This window comes from Theropithecus gelada, chromosome 14, assembly GCF_003255815.1.
Source record: "Theropithecus gelada isolate Dixy chromosome 14, Tgel_1.0, whole genome shotgun sequence".
Classification (NCBI taxonomy): domain Eukaryota; kingdom Metazoa; phylum Chordata; class Mammalia; order Primates; family Cercopithecidae; genus Theropithecus; species Theropithecus gelada.
In genome coordinates, this window is record NC_037682.1 from 7929500 (window position 1) to 7946597 (window position 17098).

The following is a 17098-nucleotide window of genomic DNA, read 5'->3' on the forward strand; positions in this document are numbered from 1 at the left end:
AAAATTATTATTTATCTGAAATTCAAATTTAAGTGGGTGTCCTGTATTTTTATTTATAAATCTGTCAACTCTTTCTTTCAATATAAATTTGTTTCAGAAAATATCAAATTAATTGTTGGGAAGACAGTCAGTCTCACGGAAGTTAGGTAATTCTTTACCTTTTAGGAACTTCTTGAGGACCATGCCACCAAAAAGGCTTCCTGCAGAAGCAACTGTAAGAAACAAAGAAATATCACAAATAAGTAAATGTATTCTACTGAAAGAATCAAATGGGAGTCTAAAAAACTGCTTATAGACTCAGAACATTTGAAAAGTGACCACTACTAATGAGTTTGGTAAAAATGGAAACATCAAAGAAATACTCTAATGGTACAATGACTGTTTTGGAGAAAAATACCTTCTTAGAGATAACCAAATAGCAAGTCTTTTCACCTATATTCAACATCCACCCACAATCAACACCAGGACTGCCTCTTTGGATGATACTCTACTTGACAGAAAAAGATTATGCGAAGACTGCAAATTGCAGCTAGTAATCAGAATATATCATGTCAATAACTCATATCCTAATATAAGATTCAATTAAAACTTTGGCTCTTCTTTTAACAAATTTTACCCTTAAATAGAAAATACCAGGCTATCAGGTAAGAATTCTCTTACCTAGAGTTCTAACTATAAATATTAGAAATTTCACAGCAATAATTCTTCAGGGTAGACAGTGTATAAGGAAGCAGGCACCAAGAGGGGACAAAAAGATCAGAACTACCTAGAGGCTTTTTATTTTCAAACTGAATATGCCCTTCCCCAGAGAAACATGACGTCACAGTTCAGAATCTAAGAATCATTGCCATAGGAACCAATAGAAATATATCTATCCCTCAGAAAATGTGCATCTTTCAAGCAGGGAAAAAAGGTTGAGAATCATGGAACTAGAGTGAGAGGCAACATCATTCTGTAAACTGCTGTCCAGTTCAGTAGCCAGAAACTACACGTGGCTATTTACATTTAGCTAAATTAAATTAGAAATTTAGTTCCAGCCGGGTATGGTGGCTCACACCTGTAATCCCAGCACTTTGGGAGGCCAAGGTGGGTGGATCACCTGAGGTCAGGAGTTCGAGACCAGCCTGGCCAACATGGTGAAATCCCATCTCTACTAAAAACAACAAAAATTAGCTGGGCATGGTGGTGGACACCTGTAATCCCGGCTACTTCGGAGACTGAGGCAGGAGAATCGCTTGAACCCAGGAGGCAGAGGTTGCAGTGAGCCGAGATCGCGCCATTGTACTCCAGCCTGGGCAACCAGAGCAAAACTCTGTCTCAAAAAAAAAAAAATTTTAGTTCCTCAGTCACATCTGCCACATTTCAAGTGCTCCATAGCCACATACAGCTAACGGCTAATCTGCTAAACAGGAGATAGAGAACATTTCCATCATCACGAAAAGTTTTATTGGATAGTAATGCTCTAGATTTCCAGATTTTAAGTGATTCTGGATAAATGATACACACTTCCAAAGGCCTAAGTCCAAGCAGCATAGAACATTTAACAAAAGATAGTCTTTTGTTTTTTTTGTTTTTTTTGTTTTTTCAATTGAGAGAGTCTCTCTGTCGCCCAGGCTGGAGTGAAGTGGTACAGTCTCGGCTCACTGCAACCTCTGCCTCCCAGGTTCATGCGGTTCTCCTGCCTCAGCCTCCTGAGTAGCTGGGATTATAGAGGTGCGCCACCACGCCCGACTAATTTTTACATTTTTAGTAGAGATAAAGTTTCACTATGTTGGCCAGGCTGGTCTCGAACTCCTGACCTCAAGCAATCCACCTGTCTCGGCCTCCCAAAGTGCTGGAATTATAGGCGTGAGCCACCGTGCCTGCACCCACCCCCATCCCCCACCCTCCCCTTTATAAAGACCATCTTTTGGCCAGGCATGGTGGTTCATACCTGTAATCCCAGCACTTTGGGAGGCTGAAGTGGGTAGATCTTTTGAGCTCAGGAATTCAAGACCAGCCTGGGTAATATCACAAAACCCCATCTCTACAAAAAAATAAAAAAATTAGCTGGTCGTGGTGGCACACACCTGTAGTCCAGCTGATTCAGGAGGCTGAGGTGGGAGGATCAGCTCAGCCAGGGAAACAGAGGTTGTAGTGAGCTGTGATGGCACCACTGCACTCCAACCTGGGCAACACAGAGCAAGGCCCCATTTCAGAAAAAAATTTTGTTTACATTGTTTTAAAAAGATAATCTTGCCGGGCGCGGTGGCTCACGCCTGTAATCCCAGCACTTTGGGAGGCCGAGGCGGGTGGATCACGAGGTCAGGAGATCGAGACCATCCTGGCTAACACGGTGAAACCCCGTCTCTACTAAAAATGCAAAAAAAAAAAAATTAGCCGGGCGAGGCGGCGGGCGCCTGTAGTCCCAGCTACTCGGGAGGCTGAGGCAGGAGAATGGCGTGAACCCGGGAGGCGGAGCTTGCAGTGAGCCGAGATCGCGCCACTGCACTCCAGCCTGGGTGACTAAGCAAGACTCTGTCTCAAAAAAAAAAATAAATAAAAATAAAAAAATAAAAAGATAATCTTCTGTTCTATAGAGGGGATTTGGGGGAATGCTTGCTTTAAAATATGTATTTTATAGATAAGTCTCTACTGTCATCTTTGTACCTGGAGGATAGAATTTTATCGCTTTTATATAAAAGCATTGGAAGTATAACTGAAAATTGAGGGCTGGATAGGATGTGGAACAGGTGGAAGCACTCCTCACCCATAATTAGCTGGGCGTGGTGGTGGGCACCTGTAATCCCAGCTAGTGGGGCCGGTGGGGGCCAGGGTCGGGGGCAGAAGCACGAGAATCACTTGAACCTGGGAGGTGGAGGTTGCAGTGAGCCGAGACCGTGCCACTGCACTCCAGCCTGGGTAACACAGCGAGACTCTGTCTTGAGGGAAAAAAAAAAAGGGAAGGGGGTTAACTGTATGTAGCATTTCCCAAACAGTATGTTTCACAGTCCACACTGGCATATGAAAGGTCCTGAATAGACCTACAGTTTAAAAGTTCATTTTAACTAACATTTCCCAAATTTAAATGACGACGTAACTCCTTTCTTATAACTCATATAAATATTCTGTGGCATACATTTTGGGAAACATCATGAAAATCATATTTGTTAAAGCCTTCAATAATTACTGATGGAAAAAAACTGGTCATCTCTCAGCTTCTGATAAATGAATCATCTCAGATATCAAATTTGCTAGTTTGTTGTGGGTTGAACTATGTCTCCCAAAAGATAGTTTTAAGTAGTAGCCCCAATGTCTATGACTTTATTTGGAAATAGATGCAATCAAGTTAAGACAAGGTCATACTAGATTAGGGTGGTCCTGAATCCAATGACTGGTGTCCTTATAAGAAGGCCATGTGAAGAAAGAGGGAAATACAGAGGAGAATGTCATGTGAAGGCAGGGAGTGATACATCTACAATCTAAGAAATACCAAGGATTGTCAGCAACCACCAGAAGCTAGGAGAGAGGCATGGAACAGATTTCTGAGTCTCCAGAAGGAACCAACCCTACTAAGACCTTGATTTTGGACTTCTAGCCTCCAGAACTGTGAGAAAATGTATTTTGTTTCAAGCTATCCAGTTTGTGGTACTTTGTTAGAGCAGCCCTAGAGATCAGAGATTTCAAACCAAACTTAAAAGATACCACTGCACAGTTCCAGGCAGGTGGCTGATTGAACACACACACAATTTATTTTCATTCCCTCCTGAAACCTCAATAAAATAATAGAAAAGATAAGAGATTGTTAAAGGCATAAACCCACAAGGATAGAAAACAAGAGACAAACATGATTGTAATAAAAATCTAGACACTACAGGCCAAGCGCAGTGGCTCATGCCTGTAATCCCAGCACTTTGGGAGACCGAGGCAGGTGGATCACCTGAGGTTAGGAGTTCGACACCAGCCTGGCCAACATAGTGAAACCGTCTCTACTAAAAATACAAAAATTAGCTGGGCGCAGTGGCTCAAGCCTGTAATCCCAGCACTTTGGGAGGCCGAGACGGGCGGATCACGAAGTCAGGAGATCAAGACCATCCTGGCTAACCCGGTGAAACCCCGTCTCTACTAAAAAAATACAAAAAAACTAGCCGGGCGAGGTGGCGGGCACCTGTAGTCCCAGCTACTTGGGAGGCTGAGGCAGGAGAATGGCGTAAACCCCGGAGGCGGAGCTTGCAGTGAGCCGAGATCCGGCCACTGCACTCCAGCCTGGGCGACAGAGCGAGACTCCGTCTCAAAAAAAAAAAAAAAAATACAAAAATTAGCCAGGCATGGTGGCACACGCCTATAGTCCCAGCTACTTAGGAGGCTGAGGCAGGAGAATCTCTTGAACCTGGGAAGCAGAGGTTGAAGTGAGCTGATATCACACCACTGCATCCCCAGCCTGGGTGACAGAGTGAGACTCTATCTCAAAAAAAAAAAACAACAACAACAAAACAAAACTAGAAACTACAAAGCAGAACGACTAGTAGGAAAGTATTTAGGGAAAGACTGAGGCATGGCAGTATCAGAACCTCTGAATGTATGGGTGAGGTAGAAGATAAATTAAGAAGAGTCAGTTGAAAAATGAATTTAAATCAATCTTTTTTTTTTTTTTTTTTTTTTTGAGACGGAGTCTCGCTCTGTCACCCAGGCTGGAGTGCAGTGGCAGGATCTCAGCTCACTGCAGCTCCGCCTCCCAGGCCCACGCCATTCTCCTGCCTCAGCCTCCCGAGTAGCTGAGACCACAGGCACCCACCACCGCGCCTGGCTAATTTTTTGCATTTTTAGTAGAGACGGGGTTTCACCATGTTAGCCAGGATGGTCTCGATCTCCTGACCTTGTGATGCGCCCGCCTCGGCCTCCCAAAGTGCTGGGATTACAGGTGTGAGCCACCACGCCTGGCCTAAATAAATCTTTAGATTCCCTCCTCCACTCAGCATTCAAGGGATTGGCTCCTCCCTAACTTTTGCGTGGACTGGGGAGACGATACTTCAAAATGGCCAAGGTGTCGATCTTTGGGATGAGAATCAAAGTTATACTAAAAACAAGTGGAGTTAGTGAACAGAATCCCTGAATGCTGAGATACCCAACACTCCCTTTCCTCTCTCATTCCCAGAATCAAGTCTAGCTTTTACCCACTTGGTAGGAGACTGAAAGATCTGGCCATTCCAAGAGCAAAGACCTAAAGATATTGATACTGAAGAGAAGAGAAAGTTCTCCAGTTAAAAGCTCAATTAGATCACCTTTCAGTGATGCTAACAATTTCAAATCAGCTTTATAGTCTCTCTTAAAAATGAGCAATCAATAATTTTAAGATATTTGAAGAAAGCCTCCAACATGAAAACAGACACCCGACTGAGTAAGAAAAGCAATACAAGGAAAACAGGAACTAGGTGGAGAAAAGAAAACTTAAAAAAACATCTTTATAAACTCAAAAAGATGAGATAATGCCTAGAAAGTAGAAGAGATAAAAATTAGGAGAGAAACGATTTTAAAAAGGAAAAAGAACCAGTCTAGGAAATCTAATATCTAAATAATAGAACTTCCAGAAAGGGTGAAAAAAAAAAGGAGGCCAGGCGTGGTGGCTCACACCTGTAATCCCAGCACTTTGGGAGGCTGAGGCGGGCGGATCACGAGGTCAGAAGATAGAGAACATCCTGGCTAACACGGTGAAACCCCGTCTCTACTAAAAACACAAAAAATTAGCCGGGCATGGTGGCGGGCACCTGTAGTCCCAGCTACTCGGGAGGCTGAGGCAGGAGAATGGCGTGAACCCGGGAGGTGGAGCTTGCAGTGAGCAGAGATCACACCACTGCACTCCAGCCTGGGTGACAGAGTGAGACTCGGTCTCAAAAGAAAAAAAAAAAAGAGAGAGAGAGAGAATGCAAGGGAAAATTTCCCAGAACCAAAGGACAAGGGTTTCCAGATTTAAAAGCCCTGCTGAGTGCTGAGCACAATGTGCTCCCACTCCCAGGCACACTATTGTGACAATGGAGACTACAGCAGAGACTGCTAGTGCTCACAAACAAATACCCCATTCTCCTTCTTCCTGAACACATTATTTAACTACATTTTTCAGTCTTCCTTGCAACTGCAGGGCTGTGGCAATAAGACTAAGTCCTGGTTGGCCAGGCGCGGTGGCTCATGCCTGTAATCCCAGCACTTTGAGAGGCTGAGCTGGGCGGATCACCTGAGGTCAGGAGTTCGAGAACAGCCTAGCCAACATGGTGAAGCTCTAAAAAATGCAAAAATTAGCTGGGTGTGGTGGCCAACACCTGCAATCCTAGCTACTAAGGAGGCTGAGGCAGGAGAATTGCTTGAACCCGGGAGGTGGAGGTTGCAGTGAGCCAAGATTGTGCCACTGCACTCCAGCAACAGAGTGAGACTCTGTCTTAAAAAACATAAAAATATGGCCAGGTGTGGTGGCTTACACCTGTAATCCCAGCACTTTGGGAGGCCAAGACAGGTGGATCACAAGGTCAGGAGATCAAGACCATCCTGGCTAACACAGTGAAACCGTGTCTCTACTAAAAATACAAAAAATTAGCCAGGCGCGGTGGCGGGCACCTGTAGTCCCAGCTACTTGGGAGGCTGAGGCAGCAGAATGGCGTGAACCCAGGAGGCGGAGCTTGCAATGAGCCGAGATCGCACCACTGCACTCCAGCCTGAGTGACAGAGCAAGACTCTGACTCAAAAAAATAAATAAATAAAAAACAAAAGACTAAGTCCTCGCCAATAGAACATGAGTAGTAGTAATATACATAATTCCTGAGCCTACTCCATAGAAGTCTCCCATTTATAAGCTTTGCTCACTTTTCCCATCCTCAGCTGAATGAAGAGAACTTAGAGGACCTAGAGAAGGATACACCCCCAAGACAGAAATAGCATAAAACAAGATACTTGCCTGCTTGCCTGCATACGCACACATTCATCTGACTGTGAGATACAAGAAAACCAAACATTTTCTGTGTTAAGCCACCGAGTTGTTGTTGTTGTTGTTGTTTTGTTAGAGTCTCACTCTCTCGCCCAGGCTGGAGTGCAGTGGCGTGATCTTGACTCACTGCAACCTCCGCCTCGGGGTTCAAGCAATTCTCCTGCCTCAGCCTCCTGAGTAGCTGGGACTACAGGCGCATGCCACCACGCCCGCTAAGTTTTTGTATTTTAGTAGAGATGGGGTTTCACTGTGTTGCCCAGGCTGGTCTCAAACTCCTGAGCTCAAGCAATCCACCTGCCTCAGCCTCCCAAAGTGCTAGGATTACAGGTATAAGCCACCGCACCTGGCCAAGTCATTGAGATTTTAGGGTTTATTTGTTATGGCACCTACCCTTATTTACTGTAATTAATACTAGGATAAAGAAAAGATTCTAGGCTGGGCGCAGTGGCTCAAGCCTGTAATTCCAGCACTTTGGGAGGCTGAGACGGGCGGATCACGAGGTCAGGAGATTGAGACCATCCTGCTAACATGGTAAAACCCCATCTCTACTAAAAAACACAAAAAACTAGCCGGGTGAGGTGGCGGGCGCCTGTAGTCCCAGCCACTCGGCATGCTGAGGCAGGAGAATGGCGTAAACCCGGGAGGCAGAGCTTGCAGTAAGCTGAGATCCGGCCACTGCACTCCAGCCTGGGCGACAGAGCGAGACTCCAGCTCAAAAAAAAAAAAAAAGAGAGAGAAGATTCTAAAAGCTTACAGAAAGGCCAGGAACAGTGGCTCATGCTTGTAATCCCAGTACTTTGGGAGGCCGAGGTGGGTAGATCGCTTGAGGTCAGGAATTTGAGACCAGCCTGGTGAAACCCTGACTCTAGTAAAAATACAAAAATTAGCCGGGCATGGTGGCACATGCCTGTAATCCCAGCTACTCGGGAGGCTGAGGCAGAAGAATCGCTTGAACCCGGGAGGCGGAGGTTGCAGTGAGCCGAGATCATGCCACAACACTCCACCCTGGGTGACAGAGTGAAACTCCATCTCAAAAAAATAAAAATAAAAGCTTACAGAAAGGGGAAGAAAAAAGAAAAAACAGGTCACATACAGAGCAATCAGATTTTTAGAATTTTCAATAGCAACACCTGAAGTTAGAAAATAATGCTGCAATGTCATCAAAATTCTGAAAGAAAAATGAATTCTGGCTTAGAATCCTATATGGACACACTATCAATTAGGGTATATGTGGAGATGTTTTCAGAGATGTAACGTCTCAAGGAATTTACCTTCCAAACACTCTTTCCAAGGAAGCTGCTGGAGCCTGAGATCCATCAGGAAAGATCCATAAGGAAAAAGCAAGGAATAAGCCAAGGAAAAAAAAAAAGAGAGAGGGATTCCGGAAGCACAAAATCCAATGCAAGAGAAAAAAAACTACAGAAACACTCTGAATGAAGGGAAGATTCCAAGATAACAGCTGTGCACCAGATACAAAAGGCATCAAGTCAAAATTAGAGCAGGTCAGGAAACACTGGAAAAGAGTTTTTCAGGAGGATGAAACTGATATATTATCTGATGTACTGGAATATACTGAGTAGATTTAGACAAATGCTGGAAGTTTGGGAGTCGACTAGATGGTAAAAACAGAAAACAAATTAAAATAAGTATTAACTGAAGGGAAATTAAAAAGAAAAGTAATCAAAGTTTTCTATATGGCTAAACTACATTTAATGGTCATAATAATGAGTAAATATTGATCTACATGGTTGGAAAATTATATTAAAAGAAAGATACATGGTAGAGGTAAAGATATTAAAGAGAGCTATCATCCTTTATGGCGGAAAATCAATAAATGCCTATAAAAAGGAAGATCAAGATATAACAATTTAGGGCTGAGCACAATGGCTCATGCTTATAATTCCAGCACTTTGGGAGGCTGAGGCAGGTGGATTGCTTGAGTCCAGGACTTCAAGACCAGCCTGGGCAACATAGGAAGACCTCATCTGCATAAAAAAAAAAAAATTTGTTGGCCGGGCACGGCGACTCACGCCTGTAATCCCAGCACTTTGGGAGGCAGAGGTGGGTGGATCACGAGGTCAAGAGATTGAGACCATCCTGGCCAACGTAGTGAAACCTGGTCTCTACTAAAAATACAAAAATTAGCTGGGCGTGGTGGTGCACACCTGTAGTCCTAGCTACTTGGGAGGCTGAGAAAGGACAATCGCTTGAATCTGGGAGGCAGATGTTGCAGCGAGCCGAGATTACGTCACTGTATTCCAGCCTGGTGACAAAGCGAGACTGTCTCAAAACACAAAAACAAAACAAAACAAAAATTAGTCAGGCATGGTAGCACGTGCGTGTAGTCCCAGCTAGTCAGGAGGCTGAGGTGGTAGGATCACCTGAGCCCAGGAGGTCAAGGCTGCAGTGAGCAGTGACTGCATGACTGCAGTCCAGCCTGGGTGACAGAGTAAGACCCTTTCTCAAAATAAATAAATAAATAAATAAATAAATAAATAAATAACATCTTGGCCAGGCACGGTGGCTAATACCTGCAATCCCAGCACTTTGGGAGGCCAAAGTGAGAGGACTGCTTGAGCCCAGGAGTTTAAGACCAGCCTGGGCAACATAGCAAGAGACCCTGTCTCTACAAAAATACAAAAATATAACAACCAGGCATGGTAGCACATGCCTGTAGTCCTAGCTACTCAGGTGGCTGAGTTAGGAGGATCATTTGAGCCCAGGCATTTAAGGTTACAGTGAGCTATGACTGTGCCAGTGCACTCCAGCCTGGGTGACAGAGTGAGACCCTATTTGAAAAAAAAAAAAAAAAAGATATAACACCACAAACAAACATGTTACTTAGATCAAATATAAGTATTAAATAATTAACAGAGTTAAAAGTATTAGCCTCTAGGAGGGAGAAAGATAGGAAGGGGGAGATGGGGGAAGCAAGCAGGGTACTGTCGGTTTTTTTGTTTTGTTTGAGATGGAGTCTCATTCTGTCTCCCAGGCTGGAGTGCAGTGGCGAGATCTTGGCTCACTGCAACCTCTGCCTCCCAGGTTCAAGTGATTCTCATGCCTCAGCCTCCCAAGTAGCTGGGATTACAGGTGTGTGTTACCATACCCCGCTAATTTTTATATTTTTAGTAGAGACAGGGCTTCCCCATGTTGGACAGCTGATCTGGAACCCCTAACCTCATGTGATCTGCCCACCTCAGACTCTCAAAGTGCTAGGATTATAGGCATGAGCCACTACACCCAGCCAAAATCATATGGGTGTATAACTGACAAAAACTAAAACTAAATAAATGTACTTTTACAAAAAAAATGAAATAGATCCCTTATGCTAACATGAAATGCTGCCCACAAAGCACTGGTACATAGCACAGTCATATGTATAGTCCTAGTTTTAAAAAATTGATATTAATAACTATGAACATATGCATAGAAAAATCTAGAACATAGATTATCCTTGGCAAGAGGGGAAAAAAGGAAAATCTAGAATATATACTGAATGTTAATAATCATCTCAAGGGGTGAGATGTGTAGAAAGTCTCACTCTCCACAATAAATGTTTCTGTAATGTTTTTTATCAAGTATGTATCACCATGTTTCCTACCAAAAAAATATATATATAAACATAGGCTGGATGCGGTAGCTCATGTTTGTAATCCCAGCCCTTTAGGAGGCTGAGGCAGGTGGATCACTTGAGGTCAGGAATTTGAGACCAGCCTGGCCACCATGATGAAACCCCATCTCTATTAAAAATACAAAAAAAAAAATTAGCCAGGCATGGTGGCAGCCGCCTGTCATCTCAGCTACTCAGGAGGCTGAGGCAGAAGAATTGCTTGAACCCAGGAGGCACAGGTTGCAGTGAGCCCAGATTGCGCCACTGCACTCCAGCCTGGGCGACAGAGTGTGACTCCATCTCTAAATAAATAAATAATTATAACCATAATTACGTAAAGCTCAGAAACAATAAAGAGAAAAGAAATGCCCCCTATTCTAGGTGGGCTAAAGAAGTTCATTAGGCTCAAAATGCAGAATTGAGTTTCTTGCCAAAAACTATTGTGGCTGAAGTCTTTTGCTTTGAATTAAATCAACCTTGCTAACCTGGCCACAGTTTATTGGATTAGATTATTACAACCACACAGAGACCCACCATCACCCTAGACATGTAGCCAAGCATTTCCCTCATGAGTGCTGGGAACCCTGCCAGAGTGGAGTTCATGCAGAGTAAGAGCAAACCAACCTGTCATACTGCTCTTGAAGATGTTTAATATTAACATACAAAGAGAAGACAGGTCATTCCTGTTCAGGTAAGCAAATGTCTTGTAAAGCCTAGTTTACTATCCAATCTCAACTTGGTGCCCAAGTGACTTCTCTAAGCCTGAAAGGACAACTTCATTCCAAAGTACCCTTCAATAAACCTACACACACACACACACCTCCACACACCCCCCACAAAAAAAAGCTAACTCTTCAAGTTTGAGAAAATTCATGTTTCAGAGCCACTTAATGCATCAGGTTTCCCTCAAGACAACAGGCAAAAACGATAAAAGCATGAAAGCCAAATGGAAGAAATATTTTCAAACTAATCACAGGTCATGATTATTGAAGTGTGCACTATTTTTTTTTTTTTGCAACTGCCAAAATTTAGACTTGGAAAAAAAAAAAGTAGGTAAAGCTTAATGTAATATAATTTTGCTGTGAAAAAGTAGGTTAAAATCAAGAGAAAAATAAGATTGTTTTGGAGCAATTTTAACTTAAACCAGTAAAATAAATAATCTATGGTAAGAGTCATTCTACTCACCTTTTCTGTATGATACATTTGTAAATCTACCACCAGATACTTATTACATAATCATTTCATTTTATAATTATGGAATAATCCTGGAATAACATAAAAGATTATGACTAATTGAAATTTTAAAATAAGCTACGACATAAACCATGACAAAAAGAGACAGAAAATCAGTATTTTTTCTTTCTCTACTTACTAGTTGTTACACAATGAAGAGCATTTGCTTGGTGCTTAGAATGTAATCCTTCTATGGAAATCTCTAGCTGCCCTTCTAGCAATGCTCCCTTTGATACATCTATGTCACACTTCCAGTGAATTATTAAAAATCTCAAAATCTGAAAAGAGCACAATTCAAATAAAACATAATGTTCTTTAGAAATCACAGTAATAATATATCTCTACGACCCAGCTAAATTAGTAACTCTAACTTCCCCCAAAAATTGTATTCTTGCTTCTAAAATGTCAGATTTAGGTTTGTTCAGAGTGTTATGTCTAAACAAAATAAATAGCTAGGAGAATGACATAAGAAAGGAGACAGTGAAACTCAACACAATGCCCCTTAAGACAGGAAATTGAGACAATACATTCCTTTATTCAGAAGATAAATTCATCTGGAAATAATAATCAGGGAAAAATTAAGTGGGAGTTTGTTTTTCTTGTTTCTTTTTTCCTGCCCCAAATAAAAGCCAACATGAAGACTATGAATAAGAGTGATATCTGGTTATGAATCATCTTAATCTTTCATTAAATCAACACTTTTGAGGGTCAGAATACTATTTAAGAGTGCTAATGCTGCCCTGCACGGTAGCTTATGCCTGTAATCCCAGCACTTTGGGAGGCCGGAGTGGGAGGATCACTTGAGCTCACCAGTTTGAGATCAGCCTGGACAACATACCGAGACCTTATCTCTACTAACAACAACAAAAATTAGCCCAGCGTGATGGTGTGTGCCTGTGGTCTCAGCCACTGGGGAGGCTGAGGCAGGAGGATCTCTTGAGCCCAGAAGGTTGAGGCTGAAGTGAGTCCTGATCAGGCCACTGCACTCCATACCTGGATTTGAATCCCTGATGTGCCAAATTCTAGCACATGACCTTGGGCAAGTTACTTAATCTCTCCAAACCACAGATTCCTCATCTATTAAAATGGGGATAAAACTACCACATAGGGCTGCTGCTGAAAGTAAACAAATAATATGTGCAAGGCTGAGTGCGGTGGCTCATGCCTGTAATCTCAGCACTTTGGGAGGCCGAGGTGGGAGAATCCCTTGAGCCCTGACAACATAGTGAGGCTCCATCTCTACTAAAAAAAAAAAAATTAATTAATTAATTAAAAATATGTGCAAGATGCTTAACACACTACTTGGCAAATAGCAAACGCTTAACAGATATTAGCTATTATTTCTAAGTTCTACTGCAGTAAAGACTACACACAACGTTTTAAGTTGAACAGGACTCCAAGATGTCTGGGTAAAACATTTAATCGACCGGGTGTGGTAGCTCACGCCTGCAATTCCAGCACTTTGGGAGGTGGAAGCAGTGGATCACCTGAGGTAAGGAGTTCAAGACCAGCCTGGCCAATATGGTGAAACCCCATCTCTAGTACCTGTAGTCCCAGCTACTCAGGAGGCTGAGGCAGGAGAATTGCTTGAACTTGGGAGGTGGAGGTTGCAGTGAGCTGAGATTGAGTCACTGCACTCCAGCCTGGGCAACAGAGCAACACTCCTTCTCAAAAAAAAAAAAAAAAGAAAAAGAAAAAAAGAAAAAAAGAACATTTATTCGAGACAAATTGAAAATAAAATATATTTCATTTATTTTTGGGGGTAGAGAGGGGACAGGGTCTCACTCTGACTCCCAGGCTGGAGTGCAGTGATGTCTTTATCATGGTTCACTGCAGCCTCAACCTCCCGGGCTCAGGTGATCGATCCTCCCACCTCATCCTCCCAGGTAGCTAGAAGTGCAGCCGCCTGCCACCACAGCCTGCTATTTTTAAATTTTTTTTATTTTTAATTTTTTTTTTGAGATGGAGTTTTGCTATTGTAACCCAGGCTGGAGTGCAATGGTGCAATCTCGGCTCACTGCAACCTCTGACCCCCGTGTTCAAGCAATTCTTCTGCCTCAGCCTCCCAAGTAGCTGGGATTACAGGTATGTGCCACCACGCCCGGCTAATTTTGTATTTTTAGTAGTGACGGGGTTTCTCCATTTTGGTCAGGCTGGTCTCGAACTCCGGACCTCAGGTGATCCACCTGCCTCGGCCTCCCAAAGTGCTGGGATTACAGGCGTGAGCCACCACTAATTTTTGTATTTTTTGCACAGACGGAGTTTCCTCATGTTGGCCAGGCTGGTCTTGAACTCCTGATTTCAAGTGATCTGCCCGCCTCGGCCTCCCAAAGTGCTGGGAATACAGGCTACCCACCGCAACCGGCCAACTCCCATTATTATTCATGCAAACAGATTCTTTCTTTTACAGGGAGGCAACACAAGGAAAATTATTACCCCCTTTTTAAAGGCAGGGAGATCTGGGAACTAAGATCCTCATTTGTACCAGTTAACAAGAATGGTTTCCAGGTACATGTAGAATCTAACTCTTCCTTCACACGTCCTGTTACGATATTCCCATATCGGGTCAGGCACGGTGGCTCACGCCGGTACCAGCACTCGGGGAGGCGGAGGCGGGCGGATCACTTGAGGTCAGAAGTTCAAGACCAGCCTGGCCAACAGGGTGAAAACCTGTCTCTACTACAAATACAAAAATGAGCCGGGTGTGGTGGTGAGCGCTTGTAATCCCAGCTACTCGGTAGGCTGACACAGGAGAATCTCTTGAACCCGGGAGGCGGAGGTTGTGGTGAGCCGGGATCACGCCACTGCATTCCAGCCTGGGCAACAGAGCCAGACTCTGTCTCAAAAAACAAACAAACAAAAAACCCAAAGATATTCCCATATCGGTAATGACAGCGCAGTTGGGAAAAGAACACTGGCCTACAAGTCAGCGCCCTGGGTTCTAGATTAGGTTCTGTTATTCGTAAAATGGAATCCCGCAGCCTTCTTTGATGACAACAAACAGGCAGGACGCCCGGGGGCACTCTCTCAGGTGCCCTCAGAGCCTGTGCTTCTGTCACCTGCACAGTACCCCTCACAAACAGCAGCTCAGCGTCCCATTGGGCACCGGCGGTGAAAGTGGGTAATGAAATGAGCACACGGGGCGTGGCCGGCGCCAGGTGCTCAGTGCCATCTTCCAGAGCAGCTCCCCAAGCACAGGTGTAGCCTCTGAACCTCGCCCTTTCACGTCCAGCTGCTCCGAACCCAAAAACCTGCACCTGCACCGGGAATTGTCTCCCTTGCTCCCGGTCTGCACTGGGTCCCTCCTTGCCTCTGCCCTGGCGCCCCGATTTCCCTCCCCCACCAGAGCTTGCACCTTTCCTTTCCTTCTTTCCGCGCCCCCTCCCAGCACCTGGCGCATGGAAAGCGCTGGACTCCGGCAGGCACCTCCGAGGCTGCGACAGGCTCTGCCTCTGGGTGTCCGCCGGCGCTCGGTAAACGCCGCAGCTTTCTAAGCCGTCCGCTGGAGAAGGCGTCGTTCCCCGCCCAGAGTACCCCGCGAGCGAGAGCCCTCATCTGCTCCTACTTCCTCGCTTCCCCGTGGGAGACGGGCCTCGATTCCCGAATCTTCCTCCTTCACCTTAGGCGACGCCCGACCCCTCTGCCCAAACTTCGCGGTCTCCTCACAAAGCCCGTCTCCTCAGAAAGTGTCCTCCGCTTTCTCTCCCTTCCCCGCATCACCTCGAACACGGCCATGGCCGTCCCCTCCATGCCGCGCAGGGAATAGCGGCAACGCCCAGTCGAAGAGTGCCCGCCCGCGACCGCCGCCCCCTCCTCAGCCCGGGCTTGGAACTCCTCCAGTGCCCACGCCCACGCCTACGCCCGGCAGCGCGAGCCCGTCCCTACCCGCGCGCGCACTTACGCGCGCGCACGCCCCTCCCACCTACCCGCCGCGCCTGCGCACTCGACGCTGCACCGCCCCGAGGCCAGGAGCCGCCGCCGCGAGCCGGCTAGAGGCTGTGAGCGCAGCTGGTGCTAGTGGGCCCGCAGGTGGGCGGTTCTGGGCGGGGAAGAGCCCACGAGAGGCGGCAGAGGCTGGAGGCAAGCGGGAATGAGGCCAGGCCACGACTGCTCCCTCCTCTCGAAGACAGTTTCCCACGGTAGCGGCGAAATGCGGCCCTTAGGCCTTATCCGGGCTTTGGCCGCCCTTCGCGCTTTCCAGGACCCTTCCCTCGGCCAGGAGGGGCGACGGTGATGGCGCGGGGCTTCCAAGCGGGTTCGTGACCCCTCCAACAGCCCTGCCTGCTGCGGGGGCTACCCCAGGCCAAACCCCGGGTTCCAGACTTAGCAAAGAAAAAGACGGCCAGTTAAAATTGAATTTCATATAAACAGCAAATTTTTTTTATAACTATACACATATCTTGTGCAATTGTTGGGACATATACTAAAAAATTATTACTCTGAAGTTGAAAACGACGTCCCGGACCAGGCGCAGTGGCTCACGCCCGTCATCCCAGCACTTTTGGAGGCCAAGGCGAGTGGATCACCTGAGGTCAGGAGTTCTAGACCAGCCTAGCCAACGTGTTGGAACCCCGTCTCTACTGAAAATACAAAAATTAGCCGGGCGTGGTGGCGGGCGGCTGTAATCCCAGCTACTTGGGAGGCTGAGTCAGGAAAATTGCTTGAACCTGGGAGGCGGAGGTTGCAGTGAGCCGAGATCGCGCCATTGCACTCCAGTCTGGGCAAAAAGAGCAAAACTCTGTCTCAAAAAAAGAAAAAACGAGCCCCCCGTCCTTTACCTGGCAACCAGCCCCAAGCACCTCCCAGCCTAATCCAGGGGGATTAGCTTCCCCTGCAAATGTGGGACCTGGAAGTCAACCCCCCCCCCCCCATCTAGGACCCTTTCCACGTTTGACTCTGCACTGAATGTGCCAAGACAAGGAGCTGGCTTTTCTGGACTCTGGCTGAGAGGAGAAGCTTTGGGGTTTTCCAAGTGCATTCCTAGCTGGAAGAAGGAAAGTGGTCCTGCAGAGTCCCAGCTGCTGCTCTCTGCAGGTTCTGGGAGAGGCATGGTGACAGGGGCTTAAGCTCATAACTGCTGGTGATCTGACAGCCAAAAGAAAACCCTGATGAGAGATTCCTACCTGGCAAAGAGTTGCCCACGGAGAAGGGTGGGACAGGGTGTTGGCTGCTTTCCTTCAGGGAAAATTCTTCCACCCCACCTCCAAGACGCCAAGATTGGACAGAACAGGCTGGGGAGCTGGCAGAGTGCCTGCCCAGTACACAACGTTGGTGCTGCTCCAAAGAACATTGTCTATCGAGAC

The 17098-nt window shown here is 45.7% G+C and overlaps 1 protein-coding gene across 1 annotated transcript in view; it reads right to left on the reverse strand.

The window, feature by feature from the left end:
* Window positions 1-15681, reverse strand: part of RCE1 (Ras converting CAAX endopeptidase 1) — a 109756-nt gene extending 94075 nt beyond the window's left edge. Inside the window, exons 1-2 of the mRNA XM_025357307.1 lie at window positions 15516-15681; window positions 159-212 (exon numbers count right to left, since the gene is read on the reverse strand). Of these exons, the coding sequence (XP_025213092.1) occupies window positions 159-183 (25 nt within the window). The 5' untranslated portion in view covers window positions 184-212; window positions 15516-15681. The remainder of the gene's footprint in view (window positions 1-158; window positions 213-15515) is intronic.
* Between the last annotated feature and the right edge of the window lie 1417 nt (window positions 15682-17098).